The sequence below is a fragment of the Sciurus carolinensis genome, chromosome 2 (genome assembly GCF_902686445.1).
Source record: "Sciurus carolinensis chromosome 2, mSciCar1.2, whole genome shotgun sequence".
NCBI lineage: Eukaryota > Metazoa > Chordata > Mammalia > Rodentia > Sciuridae > Sciurus > Sciurus carolinensis.
This window is the reverse complement of record NC_062214.1, coordinates 17675584-17697965: the sequence shown is the minus strand read 5'-3', so window position 1 is coordinate 17697965 and position 22382 is coordinate 17675584. Positions and strand designations below refer to the sequence as shown.

Genomic DNA, 22382 nt, shown 5'->3' with positions numbered 1-22382 from the left:
GGATTCAAGATAGGGCATCCAGTAGGTACTCCTTAGGCGGTTCTTTTATCCCTACTCATCTCCCCCCAAAACATGTTAGGGATACAGCGGTGGATAAAGCCCGGTCGTTGTTTAACTGGTCTGGTTCCCTTTCGTTCCTTTCTTTTCTCAGCACAATTCTTGGCTCATTGTAGATGCTTAGCAAGTTTTGTACAAGGAACGAATGAAATCAGCCCCCTGGTGACCCACGGTTATTTGCACGTGGGTGGAAACTGGAACTAAACTGGATTCTTGGTTGACCGAAACATTAAGGGCATTTTAAAATAAGTGGCTGTGAAATAATTCAGAAATTGGGGGACCTGGACAAAGGCTGGAGAGGTGACTCCTCCAAACGGCTTCAGGGCCGCGTTAGCATCTGAGAGTCGCTGGTGAGAGCCGTGGAGTCGTGGTCGCCGAGGTTTTTGTAGCTTCCAGTTTCCCCAGCTCTGAAGAGATGAGGAAGCTGGCTATCTGCTCCGCCGGGCCCAGCGGTCCCGCCGCGGCCTTTAAAGGCCCACCACGTGGCCGCGCCGCTGGCTCTGGTCCGGAGGCGGCGTCCGGGCAGCGCCTGCGCACTGCCTCGCACGGGGGTTCGGGGTTCCGAGAAAGGGCGCCCGGAGAGGAACCGAAGGGGCTCAGGGTGGGCCTCCGGGGGAGGAGTCAGCTCTTTATGCAAATCGCAGCGGCGCGCGCGGGTCGGGGGCGGAGCTTGCGATGCCAAGCCGGGTCTGTCTTTCGAATTGCAAGGAGGCGGACCGCAACCCTCGTCCCCTTTCCGCGAGCGCTGACGTCGCCGACGTCCCATTTAAAAGCGGCCGCGCAGGCGCAGTCACCCGAAATGCGAACTTAGGCTGTTACACAACTGCTGGGGTCTGTTCTCGCCGCCCGCCCGGCAGTCTGTCAGCGTCGCCTCCGCTGTCGCCGCCTCAGCGGTTCCGGGAATCTCAGGCCCGCCGCCGCCGCCGCTTACCCGCGCCTCCGCGAGCCTCCCGGGGTCCCGTCCGCCCGCCCGCACAGGCCGGCCCGACCGTCCACGTCTCCCCCGCGCCGCCCCGCCGCCCGCCGCGCTCGCCGCTCCGGCCGACATGAGTGGGGACCACCTCCACAACGATTCCCAGGTACGGCCCGCGGCCCCGGCCCCCGGCCCGGCCCTCCCACGACCCCGGCCCGGCCCGGCCGCGTTGACAGGCCCGCGTCCCCGGCCAGGCGCCGCGCGCCGAGGGAGGTCGGCTCGCCAGGCCCCGGGCGGAGCCGCCAAGTTAGAGTTCGGGGGGATGGCTGCCCCGGGAGGCTGACCCCGGGCCCCCGCGTCCCTCTCGGCCCCGGGGCGCTGGGTGGGCCCGGCCCCCGGCAGCGCTCGCCCGCCCGCCGCCCGGGGGCTTCACGTGCCTGTTGTTTCATCTTCCCTCCTTTTCTCTCTCCAGATCGAAGCGGATTTCCGATTGAATGGTGAGTGTGCCCCCCGCCCCGCCCCGGGCCCCCAGACGCCCGCCGCCTCCCCCGCGCCCGGCCCGAGCCGGGCAGAGGACAGACATGGCGTCCCAGAGACTAAGTCCCGGCTCCTCGCTCACCGGCCCCATTGTTCCCATCGGGCCGCCTCTGGACCCCCTTTCCGGAGGCCCCAGCTCCCCCAGGTCGCGGCCCTCCCAAGAGGGGGCAACGGAGACCCCGTGCCGCCCGCCGCCGGGCTGCGGGCGGCCTTTCCCGGCCGGGATTCCTCCCGGGAAAGTCGCCTTGTCGACGGTCGGGACTTAGTCTCTGCGCCATTTTCTTTTTCTCTCTCCTCTCCTTTCTGTGCCTGTGTCTTTCTCTCCCTCGCCTCCTTTCTTGAGCTGCCCAGAACGAGCTTTCTGCAGAGCAAAGCCATATAAATCACAGACCTCACCAGAAAGGGAAGGATGGGAGACTGATTTATTATCATTTTTTTCCAAATAGAACTTTATTTTGGAGGTTATTCGCTTTCTGCTTCATGTTCGCTTCCTTTTCTGCTTCCAGAATGAAAGATTCCCTTAGGCAACTGTTGATTTGGGTGTGTGGGGGGGCGGTAAGATGTTTATGGTAGGAATTATGACTCTAGAACTACAACCACCCTTCTTTGTGGAGTAATTCTTATTTTGAGGTTCCCCCCCCCAAGTTGTTCTTTGCAAAGATACCTCCCTTCAGAAAGTTTGCAAGTTCTCTTTCTGTCATCTACTATGAATGTTGGACTTGGGCATATTGATTTTTTTTTTTTTTTTTTTTTTAATTAAAGTATTAGGGACTAGAACTTTTCATTATGGCTGTGGTTCCCAAGACGGTGGTTTTTTTGAGAAACAGTTTAGTGTACTTGTTGAGAGGAAAGGTTTTTGAGCATCTCTTCAGGACCTGATGTGTTTGCCTTTTCCTTTGGGCTGGGGTTGGGGTGTTGATATTAATTATTGAAACAAAGAGTGACCAGCACCCACCAGAGTTTCCTGTACATTCTTTGTAGAAGCTGCTGTTTTTCAGGAGTCAAGAGTTGGATTGATTTCCTCACATCTTTGTTTTTGAACCCTTGTCAGCCAAACCAAGACATTTATTCCTCAAGTATTTTCACTTCAGTTACCCAGGGAAGAGTCCCCTCCCCCCCCCAAAAAAAAAAAACAAGAAAAGAAAACAAACAAAACTCACCTTTGCAGGCTTCCCAATAATCCAGTTGACAGAGAGGGTACCTCTGTTGTGTGCTCGGGATTCCCACTCATTCTGATGGTACATAATCCTGCTCAATTGAGTTTGGGTTCCGGGAACCTCTCCAATGGGAGAAGCTGATGAGTAGGTTTTCTGCTGTTGTAATCAGCAGTCCATCATGTTAGCCTGCTCCATTGGGAGCAGCCTTATGTTTAGATTTTTGAAGTGGACATCCAGCAAGAGATGGTACTGAGCCAGGAAAGAATCTGATTAAATGGTAGCATTCCTTAAGCACCTAGTAGGTGCCAACCACTGTACTTAGTGCTAGAGCTAAACCTAGGACCACATTGCTGCTCTTGCTCTCAATTCATTTTACTGGGGGAGACATAATTAGTTAATTATAAGGTAGGTATTGGGGCATATGTGTATCCAAAACGCTTTGGGAGCATAGGGGACTTATTTGTCTGGGGGCGGGGAAATTTCTCTGAGGTGACTCTGAGCAGGGTATTGTGCAAGACTAGGTGCTGAGAATTGTTAGGGCTTGGACTGTTTCTTAAGTACATTGAGCCAACCTGTCGGTCTTTTAAAAGGGGGAGATGTGGCCCCTGCTTTTAAGAACTAGCAAGAGTATGGATGTGTTTCTTGGGGACATGCGGACAAAGAAAGGATGTGGCAGGTGAGGATCTAGTCCTTTTGATTTCTTTGAAGGAAGGTGGAATCTTGACGTAGAAAAAGGTTTTTAATGTTTGTCTGGGATGAGTATGTAATATATTTAGTGATGAAACAGTGTTTAGCCCTTTCTCATAAGAAACATAACTTCCATAGTTCTCATCTAAATTATACAAAGAAATTGTTGAATATATGAATGATTATGGACTTGGTAGGCTGTTGATCCACTACCAGTTTTATGGAGACCAAAATAAACTGCCTATGTTGACTTTTTGGATGTGTTTGTTCATGTTTTCTGGCAATAATAGCTAATACTTTTTGGATGCTTACTGTCTGCCAGGTAAGAATCTCAGTGCTTTCCTAATTGGGTTTCCTAATTTAATCCTTGGTAAGACCCTTATGAGTTAAGTTATCTCTATATTATAGATGAGAAAACTGAGGCCTTGGTTTATTTACTAGCTTGCCCAAGGTCAGTAAGTGATATACTTCAAAGCCCATGAGCCTAGCATTGTGCTATGAGAATGATACTAGTATGGAGAAATTTGAAGCTGCACATATCTCTACTTTATTATAAGAACTGAAGGAGGAGAGAGGGAAGGGGTTGATAGTTTGCTTTTTATCTAATGTTACTTCAAGACAGAGAGCACTTTTAATTGTCTTCCAACAACCATAAGCGTCTGAAGTGGAGTAATTATCTTTGCAAATATTAATCTAGAAAATGTGGTATTAGTAATTGTGTGCTCACTCAATCAAGTAGTACATTGTTTACCAGTGATTGATTTATGACTATAAAATAATTTTTTAAAAATAAAAATAACATACTCAGACAAGTCATTATTGATCTTTGTATTAAGAACTTGGTTAAGCATGATTTTAAGCAGGGCTGACCCATCTTACAGATTAACTGTGCAAGTTTGCATATTAAAATCACATATCTCATTTTTCTTGTCATCATTCCCTAAGATGTAGAAGATTTTTTTCTTCATATTATGTAAAATTGTAGCTGTTTGTATGGAACTTAGAACATTCTAGTCCATACTCCACTGCTCAGAAAATGTTGTGAAATGTAGTCATATTTAAAATATCCACCATGAGTTAGGAATCTCAGGAGCAGAAATCGTAACTACTCTTTTTACCTAAGTGAAAAGACTTCCTTTGTAAGTGTTGGTAATGCTAACTATAGTGGGACTGAGTCATTATTACAGTACTGTACATGCTGCCTAGCTGTCTATAAAGTTGATAATGATAGCATCAGTTTAGGGCGTGATCGATCCCCCCCCCCCCCCATTTCAAGAACGTGAAGTTTTGCTTATCTACTCTGGAGTCCTTGGGTTTTTCTCCACACGTACCTCTTTAGTATGGTAGAATACTTGACTCTGTCTTGTCATGATTTGATCATGTGTTGATTCTGGTTAGCTTGATTGATTCAAATTGAATGAGAATGGATTAAGTATGAATTGTTTCTGATGCTAACAGATAGTTGTACTCCTCTGCTATTGGACATGTGTTGGGGACACTAATGTGACTCTAAAAAATTCTCATTACAATTTTAAGACTGAAACTGATGGCACCTGCAAATGAATTCCGGAACATATCTTCAGACTCAAATCAGATATACTTAAAAGCATTAGTTTCTAGTGTTGGCTTTACTTCCACTGCAGCCAGACCCCTTGAGGCACCTTTTTAGAATTAGTAAGCTGCTAGAATCTCATTCTGTCAGATCTCACAAATTTTAGACTGGTATTCCTGGTGAAACAAGAAAATCCAGGAGTAAATGTAAATAAAGGAATCAGAATTTATGGTTCAAAATGTAAAAATTAGATAATAATGCTAACTGTTGCTGACTTCTACTCTTCTTTGATAAGTAGACAGGAATAAAATGGAAAGTAGAAACTCGGTCCACAAATCTCATTGATTCAAAAGAATTGAGTCCGACTTTACTTTCTTACTTTCAGCATAAAAATGGGGAATAGTGAGAGTGTGAAATAAATTCATTAATTTGTTCTGGTCCTGGTGAATTAATATTTATGAGTACCAGGGATTCTTAACTAATATGTCGTAAAATTTACATTCCAAAATTAGACTTTAAAGATTTTTTTGTTTTCAGTGCATATGTATGGTGGTGAGGTGCAAAAAATGTCTGCCTTTTGAGTCTGTAAATATGTTAGAAAAAACTCGCCTGTATATTATAGTAACAGTTGTCCTCCACAGTTAATGGTATGAGACATGATTTTGTTGTTTTTTTCTGGATGTATACCATTTTAGGAGACCGCAGGTTTTACTGACATTGTGTTATTTCATATTAGCTGGGCATGAATGTATGTGTACACTATAGGTCTTTGAGATCTTTTGCTGTACTTTTATAGTTCCAAATAAAACTGATTTTCCTCTAACTCACAGTCATTTCCACAGAAGTATCTTTTGTGAGGGTTTGCATGCTTTCCATATGAAACTGTGTTGAACTTAAATAAATTTCTAGATTCACTTGGAAAAAATTGATTCAAATGTAATTGCTTTGAATGAGGCTATGGAAATGTTTGAAGTAAGTATTTGATGTAGGATCCTGAGGGTTTTTTTTTTTTTTTTTTTTTTTTTAAACACTCTTGAAAGAATAATAAAATATAGTAAATTCATTGCATTTGGAAGTGAAGAGTCAGTTGAGTAAATTTTGTATCCTGTGGTTTAGATTATCTGCTGTCTTAATTATTTTGAAACCACTAATTTTGCATAATAAGGGCTTTTGGGCAAACAGTCAAGAATTTAACTTCTTAAGGTAAAGAGTTTAGAACAGGAGAAGTTTCAAACTGCCCCTTAAGAAGTAAATGAAGTACGGAGTTTAAAAGAAGCTTTCAAATTGTGTTTTTCTTCAATAGTATCTGAAAACAAGTCTTCCTCCCTATTTTCATGCCTTTTAAATCAGAAGAAGCAGCTTTCCATTCCCATAGCTCCAGACTCAAGTAGGAAATCTAAAATACAGGCCATCAATTCGAAATAATTAGCATTTTGTCAACCCCCCACTCTCCCTGCCTGCTGCCTATCTAGGTGCAGGCAGTGTGCACTGTGTTGATAGTATGGGGCCTGGGTGCTTTAAAGGGGGATGAAGGGCAGAGGATGGCGCTGTGGCCAAGGCTTGATGTGATGGGGACAATTTTGGTAGTAGAGGAAATGACCAATATTTTGTTGAAATGATTGAACAGCAAATGGTACTGTTGAACACGGGTGTTTGTTTTGTGTTTGTTTGTTTGTTTTGAGGCAGTGTCTCACTAGGTTGCCCAGGCTGGCCTGGGACTCTCCATCGTCTTTCTTTAGCCTTCCAGGTAACTGGGATCACAGGCTTGCACCACCATGCCTTTCTGCACATGATTTTTATTCTGTTTGTAGACCTAGACTACTCATATCAGGGTTTATATTGTCTGTATCTGTATCTGTCACTTATGTCTCTTAAATTTTTAGTAAAGAAAGAAACTCCAAGGGTGATAGGCAATTTAATTTTTTTGATAGGTTTTTTTGGGGTGGGGGCTATTGGAGATTGAACTCAGGGGCCATTAACCAGTGAGCCACATCCCCAGCCCTTTTTTGTATTTTATTTAGAGACAGGGTCTCACTGAGTTGTTAAGGGTCTTGCTAAGTTGCTGAAGCTGAGTTTTAGAACTTGTGATCCTCCTGCCTCAGCCTCCTGAGCTGCTGGGATTATAGGCATGTGCCACCATGCCTAGCCCATTTTAAATTTATCTTTAAGTTTTTAGGCCCAATCATTTCCCTGCTGCTTTCACCTTTACTGTGAGAATTTTTCTGAAACACAGTAGTAAATATTTATATTTATATCTCATATCTATCCTGAGATTTGGGATGGGGGATGCATCTCTGTGGGGTCTGTAATTCCCCTCTGAAGCTTTTAAATTAACTTTTGTATCAGTGGATTTAAGGAACCAAATAATTTAGTTCGTTTGCATTCCTGAGATCCACCTAGACAGGCTCCAAGAAAAGACGTTAAAGCAATCAGCATTATTAGGGACTTCAGTCACCTGCCTTTGTTATGTAGATGAATGATGTAGTTGAGAACAAATTTAACAGATCCCTGGGTATTCTGACATTTTCTTATATTTTAAGATCAAAAATTCCCCAGCCCAACCCTTCCTGCTAATATCCTTTGTATCATTTCTCTTGGCACAACCTAGCAAAGATACAAGTGTATGACCACCTTTTCTTGGGGAGACATTCTTTGAAGATGAATCGTATGATAAAATAATGTAGTGAAAGTCTACATTTTAACCTTGCTACCATATCTGAATGCTCAGATTTATAAAGCTTCATAAGCATATTACTGATTGAGCAGGAGACCCATCTAGCAGGTTTCAGAAGCTCGTGTCATTTTGGGATTTCGTTGCCTAAGATCCTTAATTTTCCCAACTCTGTTATGGTAGCCTCTTCCTTTCTTTGTAGTCAGCTATCTGAGCTCTTGCTCAGCAGCAGAACAGGAAGTGGGAAGAGGAAAACTAATTTTGATGACTTACTAGACACCATGTGTTTATTATATTTGAATTGAATGGGGGTAGCAGAGATTGCTTAGGTTCTTAGGAAAACCAGAGACCAGGAGAGGAAAATTTTCCTTATTTTTTTCTCCCCCTTCTCACCTCCCTGTTTTGATGGCATAATACCTTGGTGCAGATTCCAGAAACCCAGGTCGTAATTGATAAGCTTGTACTACAGGCATCATAGCTTACCGTTAATTATCTGTGGGTAAAGATAGCCTGGACCCCTGGTGCCAGGAATGTTGTTTCTAAGAGATGCTTTGTTCTTAAAACTGGAACCAGATTGATAATTGAAGGGTAAGGTGGTGAAGAGGGAGGACGTGGGGAGATATACTCTTCTTGAGCAGTTGTGGTAGAAAAGAAATTGGAGTAGTATTAAGAAAAATGTAAAGTCCTTATTCTTACTGTGACACATGGCCTGGCTCCTGAACCTTTCTCATCTATAAACAAGGGTGTTTCTGGTTCGTAAGCTAATGAGAATTAAATAGGTCTATAAAGGTGATTCTTCACATTGTGAAATTAAGCTTTGGTCAGACAGCTTCTATTCTAAATTGAATCTTTAGTTTGAATTTTAGGTATGGATAGGGATGTTGGTGAGTTTATCCTTCATTGGTATTTTCTGTTAACATTTTAAATCTTCCTGACATTTACACAGTGAATTGTAGCATGTAACTAGAGTTGGTTGAGTCTTTACCTAACTGAACTGCATCATCTACTCTGATCTTTTCCAATTGTAAAGCAATCACTAAAATAAAATCTGCCTCCATGTGTAGGTTTGGGCTAAGTTTAGAAACATTTAATAAGTGAATGCCAAATTCACTATTTGTGTGTGCATTTAAACCGCAAAAATCAACATGTCTTTTCAGTATGTTTCTTCAAAAACCACTATTTTACACCCCCTCCCCATGTTTTTAAACTGCAAGACTCCTGAATTATCTTAAATTTTTGTTTATTCAGATGGTGACTTAAAGTGAACAACTCAACTTCCTACAAAATAGTAATTCTTGGGAACATGAATACCTTAAATAATAAAGCTTACATGTAAGAATTCAGTAACAAATTCCATGTTTAGTACTTGTGCATGAGTAGAGAGGCATTTAGGAAGTTTCATGAAAAAAAAAATTTTTAATTTGTGTTGTCAGCAGAAATTTTAGTAATAGTTTATAAATCTAGCTGATGCTGAATATTGAGTTGTCTTGAATTTGTTGTTTTAGAAGTGCTGCTTAAAGGAAATAAAGTCATTTGGGGATGTGTTCACTAATGTCCATTAGATTAAGCCTAATGGATCTTAGTAGAGATTTTATGCCATTGATCATGAAAATTATCACAGGAGCAGACTTTAAAATTAATCAATTAAAGGTATGTTAGAGAAGATAATTGAATGTTATGGAAATTACAGAATGGTGCCTAATTGTAAAGATTCTTCAAAGAGTAAATCTTCAAAAATAAACATCTCAGGGAAGTATGGTTCTTAAAATATGTGAGGGGAAAAACTGAGAAGAATATTAATACTGTTAAACTGCATTGCCCTCAGTATTTAAGAAGAATGTCTACAATAGGGTTGGATTTAAAGGCCTATATGTACTGGGTATTAAACTCTGGTGCTCAACCACTGAACCACATCCCCAGTCCTATTTTGTATTTTATCTGGAGACAGGGTCTCGCTGAGTTGCTTAATGCCTTGCCAGTTCTGAGGCTAGTTTTGAATCTTACATTGTTTTCCTCTGTTACAGAATGTCAGAATATGAAGTCTCTCCTCTCACCCACTATGCATATACACGCAAATAACAGAGACTTTGAGTCTAGGGAATTCAAATTTGGATTCTTGAGCTTCTGCTCAGTTGCTCCATCTTTGAACCAATTAGTACCAGACCCTTAGTTATTCACCTGTAAAATAGGTATAATACTTGGCCTTACAAGATTGAAGATTAAAGAACATGTGAGGATTATTTAAGGTAAAGCTAAGAACAAAATTTGTATTTCCTTGTTAATTCTTTAAAAAAACAAAAAAACAAAACAAAACAAAAACCCCCAAAACAAACACCTTTATTCAGAGGTTGCTTCATTAGTCTTTTGTAAAAAAGGGAACACCTTTAATTTCTTTAAACTTGGCTGCGTATCTGTTGTTTACCCCAAGCAGGAGGGGTTTTTATGGAGCCTTGCATTTGGTACTGTTACTGTTAATTTTAGGCAGGGTAGTTCAGGATGGTACTGACTGTCTAGACTTTGGGGCATCTTTAGTCGCCTAGTGACAAGTACCTGCTGTGTACAAACTACTTCAATTACAGGTTAGGAATCTTTGGCATTGAGTAATGTTCACCCCTTTGTACTTGAGATGGTGCAATATTTAAAAATCTACTTAGGAACCTAAACATTTTATGTTTAATTGTAAAAGGAAAATTGAAATTGTCATTTTCATGCAAATATTCAAAAATAAATATCTGTAACTAGTAGATACAGATGGATGGGCAAGACAAATTCTTATGCCTCTTAGAGTGAACACTTCGAAGTTACTAAGTCATAGGTATGTATACTCACTTCCTCTGTTGGGATTTTTCTTTGGGCCCCAGTACAAAGGCTCCTGTCATACTGAGGTGAATGGGAACTTGAGGTACTTTGTAGTAGTTAATGTTTCACTATCAGAATAAGAGAAATTGGAAACCTAGGAACTTACATTTCCAAAGATGTCCAAACTCTTATTCCTGTTACAGAATTTTATTATACTTATGTGCTTATTAAACTTTTTCATTTGAAATAGAGACATTTAAGTTTTGTGTATTTATTTTGCATTACCTTTTTATATCAGACAACTGTGTCACATAAGTTTTAGAAAAATAGTTTTCTAGTTTCCCTGAGCAAGTGGGTAGAGTGTCAGAGTGACTATAAATGTTCCCTTTCTGTTTGAGAGATCCATGTAACTATAGCTAATTCAGGTATTTTAAAAAGTTGAAATCCTTGAACTAAATTGCCTGAAATAAAGATTTTTGAAATCACCACTTTCACAAACTTAAAAAACTAAGGAGCTGGGGAGATAGCTCAGTTGGTAGAGTGCTTGCCTTGTAAGCACAAGGCCCTGGGTTCCATCCCCAGCACCCAAAAAAAAAAAAAAAAAAAAACCTAAAATCTTAGTAATTAGGCTCAGTACTTAAAGTTCTAAGAAATTAATTTTATGCAGTTTATATATATAACTATTATTGCCGCTTCCTAATCCATGAAATGTCTTAATATGGGCAGTACACAAAAGCTGCAAAATTCCTCAGAAGATGCAGAGTACATAGTGGTTTGACTATAGTCCCCCTTTATGCCGTTGACTTTTTTAGTTTTGTGTTAACCATAGTCAACTGTGTTCTGCAAATATTAAATGAAAAATTCCAGAAATGAGCAATTTGTTTTAACTAACTTTTATTATAGTATCTTTTCATAATTGTTCTGTTATCAGTTATTGTTAATCACTTACTGTACCTAATTTATACATTAAGCTTTTATAATAGGCACATACGAATAGTAAAAATTGGAATACATTGTATACATAGTATACATTGTATAATATACATTGGAAGTGTATATTTGGTTCTGTTTTAGGCATTCAAGGAATATCTTGGAACAAACCTTTGTGGCTAAGAAGGGATTACTGAAAAATGATTTGAGTACTTGAAAAGTAGTAAGAGTAGTTATTAAACTTACTGTGCCTTGTTTTTGGATGCAGTGTCAGTAGTTCTTGCTTTTTAACATCAGAAATGAAGAAATAAGGGCTGGGGAGGTAACTCAGTCGGTAGAGTGCTTGCCTTGGAAGCACAAGGCCCTGGGTTCGATCCCCAGCACCGCAAAAAAAAAAAAAAAAAAATTGAGAAATGAAGAAATAACGTAGCACCTTGGGAGGCTGAGGAAGGAGATTGCAAGTTTAAAGCCAACCTGAGCAAAAGTGAGGCACTAAGCAACTCAGTGAGACCCTATCTCTAAATGAAATACAAAAAAGGGCTGGGGATGTGGCTCAGTGATCAAGTGCCCCTGAGTTCAATCCCCCATTACCCCCCCCCCCAAAAAAATGAAATAAGAACCTCTCAGGGAATTGATCAGATCTCAAGATTCATTTCTTAATTTTTTGTGTTTTCATTTAATCAGGAAAGGAAAACAAAGGGGAGAGATTGACTAGTCTTTGTAATTACAGGCTTGTTATGCTTTATTTTCAAACTGAAAGCTACCTGAAAAGTACATTTACTGAAAATGTGTTGGTTTTTTTTTTTTTTTTTTTTTTTTTCCTGGTTGGGGACTGTTGGGGATTAAACCCAGAGCCTCACACAATCTAGGCGAGCACTGAGTTACATCCACAGTCCTCGCACCGTACATACACACTTTTTTTTTTTTTTTTTTTTTTTAAATAACAGATTCTTACTAAGTTTCCCAGGCTGATTGTGAACTTAAAATCCTTTTGCCCTAGCTTTCTGAGTACCTGGATTACAGGCTTGGGCCACCACACCTACCTTCTAAAAATGTGGTTATTTAAAACAGGCCTTCTACAGCAATTGTCTTTCACTAATTTCCAGAAATAAAGTTTACAGTACATTGTGCACTCTTCTTCAACTCTAAAGATCATGTTAGGTCTTGTTCACGTATTCTTTTACCTGGAATGTCTGTGGTCTTTATAATTTGGTAAGGTTTAGATAGATATGCCCAATGCTTCTTTATACTACTCCCTGTGACACTAAGTATTGTGAATACTTTGAAGATTAGAAACATTTTAGCCTGTTTCAGTATTGAGGGAGGAGTTAAAGATACTCCGTTTCCTTTCTAGGGAAGTCTACAATCAAACCCACTCCCCCAATAACCACTTTTTTTCCTGGCTTTGACTGGACTTTTGTTATTTTCTTCCAATTTTTCATTCTAGTCTTTAGAAATTTATGTTTTTGCCTACTTCAAAGAAATGGGCAAGAGCACTGTCTCATCCTATATGGTCAGTACAGAAGCTTTCAATGAATGTTTGTTGTTTTTGTTTTCATGCTACTTTGGGATTGAACCCAGGGACACCTCTGCCACTGAACTACATCCCCAGCCCTTTTTTTTATTCGAGTAGCTGGTATTATAGGTGTGACACTGTGTCCAGCTCAAGGAAAGTTTACATTGCATGATGGGAACACCTCCCTTTCCATACTCACTAGCTAGTTAGTTAATGGTCAAATAAGAAATGTTGAGAGCTTTAAATGTTTTAATTGTTGTTTTCAAGCTAATATGCATAAGAATCCCCTGGGAGTGCTTGGTAAAATTACATATTCCTATTACTACTCCTAGAAGTTGATTGTACAGTAGAAGGTACTGAAAATCTGCATTTAAAATCTCCAAAAATATCTAATGATTCTGATTAATGCTAGCAACACATAAACCATCTTTGAAGAAACTGATCACTGAACTTTACTCTCTTATGTGGCTGAGATGTATATTTAGTGTCAGTTGATTAAGACACTACATTGGTCAAGCTGTAAAGCTTACAGAATTTTTTAAAAGGACCAGAACATTGTTTCTTAACTTATGCTTATAAAAGCTTGATTTCTTTTTTTCAGTAGTTACGTTTTTTTTCACTGTTTTTTACTTGGTACATTGTAGTTGTGCATAATGATGGGATTTATTGTTACCTGTCACACACTATAATTGGGTCAATATCACTCCCCAGCACTTCCCAACTCCCACCCCTTAGTCTCTTTCCTGTACTGACCTCCGTTTGATTTTCATGAGACCTGACCCACCTTTCTTTTCCTTTTTCCTCTCTAGCTTCCTCACATTAGAGAAAACATGTTCCTTTATCTTCAGAGTTTGACTTATTTTGCTTAACATAAGTCTCCAGTTTCATCCATTTTCCTGCAGATGACTAAATAAGACTCCATTGTGTATATGTGTGTGTGTTTGTGTGTATGTGTGCATGTGTATAAAAATCACATTTTCTTTATCCATTCATCTGTTGATGGACACCTAGGCTGATTGCATAGTTTGACTGTTGTGAATTGTGGTGCTTTGAACATAGAGATGCATGTGTCACTGTAGTATGATGACTTTATTTAGCAGAAATACTGAGGAGACATGGTAGTTGCATGCCTAGTCTTTTGAATAATCTCCATACTGATTTCCATAGTAGTTGTTCTAATTTGCACTCCCACCAAAGGGTAAAAATGTTCCTTTTTTCTCCACATTCTTTCCATCATTTATTATAATTATTATTATTGGGGTTTTTTTTTTTTTTTGGTACCAGGGATTGAACCCAGCAGCACTTAACCACTGAGCCACATCCCCAGCCCTTTTTTTGTATTTTGTTTAGAGATAGGGTCTTGCCGAGTTACTTCGGACCCTGATAAGTTACTGAGACCGACTTTGAACTTGGGATCTTCCTGCCTCAGCCACCTGAGGCACTGGGGTTACAGGTTTGTAGCACTGTGCCCTGCTTATTATTTATATTCTTGATGACTGCCATTCCTTCCTCTCCTCTCCACAACTCTCCTCTCCTCTCTTCTCTCTTCTCTCTCTCTCTCTCTCTCTTTTGTCTTTCTTTCTTGTCTGTCTGTCTGTCCTGGGGTTTGAACTCAGTGGCACTCAACCACCAAGCCACATCCCCAACCCTATTTTGTATTTTATTTTTAGTCAGTCTCACTAAGTTGCTTAGTGCCTCGCTATTGTGGAGGATGGCTTTGAACCCATGATCCTGCCTCAGCCTCCTGAGCTGCTGGGATTACAGGAGTGCGCCACCATGCCTGACTGATGACTGCCATTTCACTAATAAAATCTCAGTGTAGTTTCGATTTGCTTTTCCCTAATTGCTAATTATGTTGAAGAAAAATGTTCTGTATTTGTTGGCCCTTTGTATTTCTTCTTTTGAGAAGTGTCTGTTTAATTCATTGTCCATTTATTAGTTGGGTATTTGATTGTTTGGTGTAAAGTTTTTTTTTTTTTTTTTTTAATTTAATTTTTTTAGTTGTAGATGGGCACAATACCTTTATTTTATTTATTTTTTTGTGTTACTGAGGATCGAACCCAGTGCCTCACATATGCAGGGCAAGTGCTCTATTGCTAAGCTACAACCCCAACTCCACATTTTTCTTATATATTTCTAGTTGTTAATCCTCTGCCAGAAGAATAGATAGCAAAGATTTTCTCCCATTCTGCAAGTTCTTGTTTCACATTCCTAAATGTTTCCTTTGCTGTTAAAAGCTTGATTCTTATTCCACTCTAAATATATAACTTTTACCTTTTATTGAGTTTTTACCTAAATAGAAATGATTAATTTCTTTTGCATTTGTTTTTTCTTTGCCTCATCAGAATTCTAATCCTTTCTCCTACTTCCGTGTTTAACAAGCCATTTAATCCTGGTGTTACCTTTTTAGATGGGATAGCTAAGGCTTAACTCAAAAAGTGAGACATTGTTTTTATACCATTATTTCTGGGATGGTTAAGGTAGGGCTTTCAAAGGTATCAGCATAATTGAGTGGAATACTGAAGATCCAATCTGTGGAGGTTAGATTAAATTAGTTGGGATCTTTAGCTACTGATGGAGCTGATTGAAATGGGAAGATCTGAATAGAGCAGTGACTCTCAGGCGTATGATATCCTGATCAGCAGCATCAGCATTATTTGAGAACTTTGTAGAAATTTTCAGATTCTTAAGCCTTACCCAGACCTTACTGGCTCTCAAACTTTGAGAAAGGAGGCTCAACTATCTGGGTTTTAAGGAGTCCACCAGGTGATCTGAGACACATTGGTTTCAGAACCAGTGTAACAGAGCAAGATTTGAAGTGTATCTTCTATTACTAGGCCTTACATTTTTAGGAAAAATGAAAGGCAGCTAACAGAGTCCATGTGCTCACCAGTGAAGTATAGACTTGAGTTAAATAAACTTCATTCAAGCTCTCTTGTAGATAGGTGACTTTGAGCAAGTCATCTGTAAAAGTTGCAACCTCAGTCATATAAAAGGGCACTTAGTTATACCTAGTTATTTTATTCCAAAAGTCAAATGGTTAACAAGACTGAAATAAATTCACTTATCACAATAAGCTTCTGGTCAAATTCTATAGTCCTGACCTTTGTATGAAGCCCAGCTAGTTTTGTGGTAATTCAATCTTTTTTTTTTTTTTTTTAAACTGGGGATTTGAATCCAGGGGCTCTTAACCACTGAGCCATATCCCCAGCCCTTTTTATTTTTTATTTTGAGATAGGGCCTTGCTAAGTTGCTGAGGCTGGCCTCAAACTTGGGATCCTCCTGCCTCAACCTCCAAGTTGTTGGAATTATAGGCTTGTGCCACCGTGCCTGACAGTAATTCAATCTCTTAAGCAGGATTTCTTGTTTTTTTCACCAGGCCAATGGATGGGCCTTGTTCCTTATGAAGTTCTTATGCTGCTTTATGGCTATGATGTTGAAGTTAGTCATAACTTGGGGAGGGTTCTCTGGAGCATAAAAATCTTTTAAGGAGCCAGTTACATGATTAATGCTAGAAAGGCTTCTTGTATTCCTAAAGAAAATATGTTAATTGGTAGGGGAGGTGTGTTCAGACTTAACTCTTTACACAGCTAGTGACCCAGACAATGGCCTGAGCATTTTGAGCATAGTCAATAGTAGTACTCTAGACAAAGAAGGCCCTTTGGTTGAGTTAGTAATAGGATACTTGAAGCAGTGTGTCAACATTCTCAACACCTTTATAGCCAGACATAGTACAGACTTGGTAGCATTTTAAGGCCTGTGACCATTGGAAACAAAAGCAGTTAAAGCTGAGCTGTGGGTTCCTGTGTAGCATAGATAGGAAGTTTGTAGTCACTCTTATTTCCCAAGCATTAAGGACTCCCTTAATAGAAGTAAAGAAGAACAAACCTGCAGGAATGGGCCTGCCCTAATTGAGCTGGCCTGAGAAGGTACATTTTCAGGTTAGACAAGTCCTTTCTCCATTTTAAGTTCTACCTCCTGAGAAAGGAGAAAACCATTCATCAGTACAGGGATGTCCTTGTGAAAATGTGACTTTCTACAGAGAAGTATACAGAGACAAGAGTAAAAAAATTCCAGCTTTAAGTCTTGTATTTAGAGGGCAAAGATGAGTTAGTAAAAATGAAATTTATTTGTCTTGCTCCTGAAGTAGACTAAGACTTCAGTCCAAGTGTTCTCTGTGAAGATGCTCCTTGAGGCTTTTCTTTTCTTTTCTTTTCTTTTTTCTTTTTTTTGCGGTGCTGGGGCTTGAACCTGAGGTCTTGTTCTTGCAAGGCAGGCACTCTACCAACTGAGCTATCTCCCTGGCCCAACAGCCTACTTTTGAGGTGGCCATCTTAGCCAGACAAACTTCTGTCTGACTTTAATGGACTGTAATAGTGCAGTGCCATGTAGGGAAAAGGCCCCAGCAGCTGGAGCAGAGAGTGCTAGGCAGGGAGTCAAGACAAAGGAATTCTCCATCCTAACCTTGTTGTCATTATCCAGAGGTCACAAGAGGTGCCTTAGGCTCCCTACTAGTAAAAGATCCTGATCTAGGCATCTAGATCAGCATTGTCCAATAGAATTTTCCATCATGATGGAAATGTTCTGTATCTGTGCTGTCTAGTAATGGTAGCTGTTAGCCATGAGACTTTTGAACCCAAGAAATGTGGCTCTACATTATCTTATCCTGGGTGACATACTAAGAGAACTTGTAAGTAGAGTTGTGTTTACCCAAACAGTTGAAAGTTAGAGCAGTTCTCTGTTTTATTTGACCTTTTTAAATGCTAAACAAAGGTGAAAGTTTAAGGTCCTTTGGATGGAATGAGTTCATTTTTATCTCAGCACCCCTATGTAGTAGTTGACAAAAGAAGTTGATTTACATTGATAGATACCTTTATGGATCAGTGTCCTTTACAATGGTTGGGATTAACCCACAGCCTCATTGGAAATGGTTTCTAGCTATAACAAGTTAACTCAAATTTATTCAATGTAATTAGTAATAAGTAAATTTCTATGTCTAAGTGTAGATAGAAGACTGTAGAGATTACCAAGCAGTATCCAAGAGAATTAATTCACCCAAAGTGTTGCTTATAGTAAAAGCAGATCAGAATCTCTGTTTCCACATCCCTGCAGGAGTCACTTTGCACTTGCATGCTGATGGTGAACATAGGGTACATATATAAGTATCTGGCTCACAGCTAGACATATTTTAGTCTGATGGAACAAAGTAGTATTGTAGCCTTGACTATTCTGAGGACCACTGATACAGAGTGAACATAACAAGGTCTCCAATAGCAACTTGAGTAAATTGCTTAAAGACTGGGAAGAGATCCACTTTCCTCCATAATTTCCTCAAATTATGCTCAGTTTTTTGTGGGGAGTGGAAGAAGGGAATGATAAGGGTAAAATAGCTGATATTTAGACATTTCTAAATATCATACATGTCTGAAGTATTGGACATTTCCTTCTCGATTCTTAGGTAGTTAACACTACCTAAGAAATTTAGGCCCAGAAGTTAAATAACTAACTAGTTCAAGACTTATGTAGTTGGTAACTAAATTGCAGAGCAGGGAAGTAAGTTTAGGCCTGTCTGATGCTGCAGCCTGAGTTCTTAAGTGTGAGACAGAACAAATAATGGGGAGCCTGAGTGACACCCAGGAATTCTGGGTTGTAGTGGAATTACCTATTAGTCTTAGGGCTCTCATTTCTGATGGACCTTTGACTAACTTTGGACTCTGCTGCATCTTAAAGTGTAATTCTTTCCAAGTGAAGGGTAGCTTGCCTGCCCATGCAGTAAAGACCCCTGGATAGTTTATTTTTTATTGCAGTGCTGGGGATTGAACCCAGGGCCTTATGCTTAACAGGTAAGCACTCTATGAACTGAACTATATCCCCAGCCCCTGGATAGTTTATTTTAGCAGTTCAGCTTCTGCTTGGAGCCAGTCATTCCCGAAATAAGTAAAATCTACTTATCTGAGTGTTCAAGAAAAATGATCTTTTTGTTAACTGAGGATTAATTAGAAACGCCGATATTTTATTAGGACCTCTGAAGTCATCCTATTCACTAAGGAATTTCATCTGAAGTGTTTAGCATTATGTAAACAAGTATGGTGTTCCCACTTTGATGAGAATAAGTAACAAATTTTACTAGCTTGCTGCTTAAGAAGCAGAATTAGTAGTATGCCTAATTTTGGCCTTCCTTCTAAGTTCCATTTATGTGACTTATCTTGTTTTTGTAGAATGGGATAGATTTTAACCATATTCAAATCAAGTTGATGAATGGCTATTCATAGACTATGGCTATTCATAGACTGTTTCACGGAAAGAATTAGGAAAGAGGCTTATCATGGATATCGTTTAGGAGAAAGTTTATGAGTTTGAGAGTTATAGGTAAAGTTGGGAGAGGCTGGTATTCTTTACACACTGAGCTTGAAAGACTCCTTTCTTTGGGAGGCAGGTGTCATTTCTAGACATTATTAGTAGGGTGTTCTGCAAATGAGACCTGCTTTCATATGGCCTGTGAACTGAGACTGTTTTTTTACATTTTTTTAATAGTTGGAGGAAAAGAGATATTTCAATAACAAAAATTATATTAAATTCAAAGTCCATTGTTCATAAACAGTTTTATTGGAATGTGGCCATGTTTGTTTATGTACATATAACGTTGCTGCTTTTGCACACATGTCTAGAAATTGAATAGACTGGAAGGCTTCGACTATTTACTGCCTGGTCATTTATAGAATGACTGCTTATATGTATCACATGAAGCTCATAGGACTTTTGTCATGTTAGTTGGTTTCTGTAAGCCAAGTCTCAAGAGTTAACTGTGAGTTTGTAGCTTCATTAAGTTTTAATTCATCTTTTTTCTAGGCATTGCATTTTCTCAGCAGAGTCCCACTAGCATGACTCAATTAACTGTCTTTCTCTAAGCTTGGCTTTGTCCACTGATGTCCAAGCAATAAAGAAAATTTACATTTTAAAAAGCCCTCTCCTTATCTAAGTTGGGGTAGCTTGTCATCTTTTAGGGGGCTCAAAAAGTTCCAGGACCTCATAAAAAGTTAGCATATAAATATTTACTTTTTTTTTTTTTTTCTTAAACCTACATCCATTTGGACCAGTTTTTAAAGTTTTCATTTTTGTGATCATAAGTTTAAGGGATCAATAAAGGTCATTTTTACAGATTAGAAAACTGAGACCCAAAGCCAAGAAATGTTGCCTAAGACACATCAGGATGTTGCATGAAAACACTGAACTGCTCTAAAAATGTCTTCTTACTGTTAGAAAGTAGAATTAGCCCAGCCTGTAATCCTAGTGACTCTGGAGCCTGAGGCAGGAGGATCATAAGTTCAAAGCCAACCTAAGCAACTTAGTGAAACACTAAGCAATTTAGTGAGACTCTGTCTCAAAATACAAAAAATATAAAAAGGCTGGGAATGTGCTTCAGTGTAAGCATCCCTGGGTTCAATTCCCAGTACCAAAAAAAAAAAAAAAAGTAGAATTAACTTTAAAAATCTGTCATGTGGGGGCTGGGGTTGTAACTCAGTGGTAGAGTGCACTGGGTTCGATTCTCAGCACCCCATAGAATTTTTTAAAAATAAGGCCCATTGACAACTAAAAAAAAATTGTCCTGTGGTTGTTGTCATAATAATATAATAGTGAACAGTCTTTTCTGGTTCAGATTGTATCTAGAATCTCCAGCTTAGAAAACCCTCTTATAGCTAACAAGGCGACATACTGTTTGCTGGTTTGCTGGTTCCATCACTTAAATCTGAATTTTTTTTTTTTTTTAAATATGATTGATTGAACCCTGGAGATGAAAACCAGAGAAAGAAAAGAATATGAACTTGAATTTAAGGGGCATAATGGAAGGAGTAGGATGAGAGAAAAGGTTGTAAAAGAAGTTAAAATGAGTACATAGGAAAAACCTACAAAGAGACAGATTAAGGTAATTGAACTGTTGTAAAAACATAAAAGGGGATCAAATTTAAATGTGGAAGTGAACTGGAAAAGAAACATCTGTCCTCTTAACCCTTTTTTTGTGTGATTTTTAGGCTTACTGTAGGCCAGTGGTTTGTTTCATGTGTGCCTTTTCTGTGGCAAGGCCCTTAGGATAATATGTGACACAGTTGATTATGTTTAAAGCCCAAGTAGATTCTTGGTGTTTTTAAATTCAGTTTATGACTTTTCTTCTGACCATGTAGGTACTTTGGAAATTATAGTGGCAGGTTTTAAAAATTTGAAGTTGTATTTCAGAGCTAATTAAAATTAATTGAAAATGCTGGATTTACTCTTGAGTTTTTAAATGCAGAGTACTTCAGAGTTTCTGGTGAAGAGAGATTCCCAAGAATTGGATGTTAAGGAGAAAGATTTTAACGCTTTGCAAAAAACTTGGTAACTTAAAAGTTTTTTTGTTTGTTTGTTTGTTTTTAACTTGGCTTCTTAACCATGAAGGTCTTTTCCAGCCACACCATTAAAATCTGATTCTGAAACTTCATAGGGGCAAGTCCAGGGAAACTTGGGCAGTTATGGAACCTTTTTATAGCCCTCTTTTCAAAGTTATTCATTTAATAGCTGCCACTATTGGGAAGGGTAGATATTATGCTTATTATGAAATTTCATGAAGACAGGGACTCAGTTTTGTTTCTACGTGTATTTCCACGCCTAGAACAATGCCTGACATAGAATTTGGCACTTAGTACTAACATTTGAATGAATGAATATTGTGAAGCCTAGCTTCCTAAGTAGACTTATTTATACCTTGGTCTGCCATCTTTTTAGGTGGAGACGGTTTTTGTTTTGAGAATACCATTAGGGAATGGGGAGGAACTTCATTAGTTTCAATATTGAATAAGTGTGTTCATGACAAAAGCTCTTATATGTGGGACACATTTGAGGAGAACAAATGATAATTTGGGCTTTAGAAATTGGAAATGTTCCTGGTATCTTCCCCTCATTCTTGAGATTTTAAGGATTTTATTTAGATCTAAATCTTTCCAACATTTTTCTTCCCTTTTAAATTCCAGACCTCTTTGAGCTTTTAGCCAAAGAAAATTTCTATTTTAAACAGCCTCAATCTTCCTTACTTTGAAAGACTGTTAACTGTGTCCTGGAATTTTGGAAATGTTTTTTACTGAGAATCACTGTAGCATAGTGATAACAACTCTTCAGTGGACTCAGTTGAAATCAAACACTGTTAAGATGCTCACATTCAGGGTTTCCTAGATTAAAACTGGAGCAACGCCAGGTGAAAAGTAAATTTAGACAGTTGTGTTTGGGAAGAGGAAATGGTGGAATTTTTTCACACTTCCACTTTTAATGATAAGCATTCAAACTTTCTGACAGTTGTTAGTTTGGCATTAAGTTCCCAAGGAGATGCACCCTACCCTGCCCTCATACTGACCATACACCTGATGCCAGTCATTATTACCTGAGACCAACTTGTTATCTATACCAGACAAAAACAGTATTTGACTGTACTGGGTGTCGAGTGTTAAGTAGAAATGTTGATTTTGTTTAGGCTTCTGTTCCAGGGGGATAGGGTATCCATGAGATTGAAGATTAAGGAGGAAGAACAAAATGTAAGG

The 22382-nt window shown here is 39.3% G+C and overlaps 1 protein-coding gene across 1 annotated transcript in view; it reads left to right on the top strand.

Moving 5' to 3' along the window:
• The first annotated feature begins 853 nt into the window (after positions 1-853).
• Positions 854-22382, top strand: part of Top1 (DNA topoisomerase I) — an 86251-nt gene continuing 64722 nt past the window's right edge. Inside the window, exons 1-2 of the mRNA XM_047542587.1 lie at positions 854-1136; positions 1443-1467. Of these exons, the coding sequence (XP_047398543.1) occupies positions 1104-1136; positions 1443-1467 (58 nt within the window). The 5' untranslated portion in view covers positions 854-1103. The remainder of the gene's footprint in view (positions 1137-1442; positions 1468-22382) is intronic.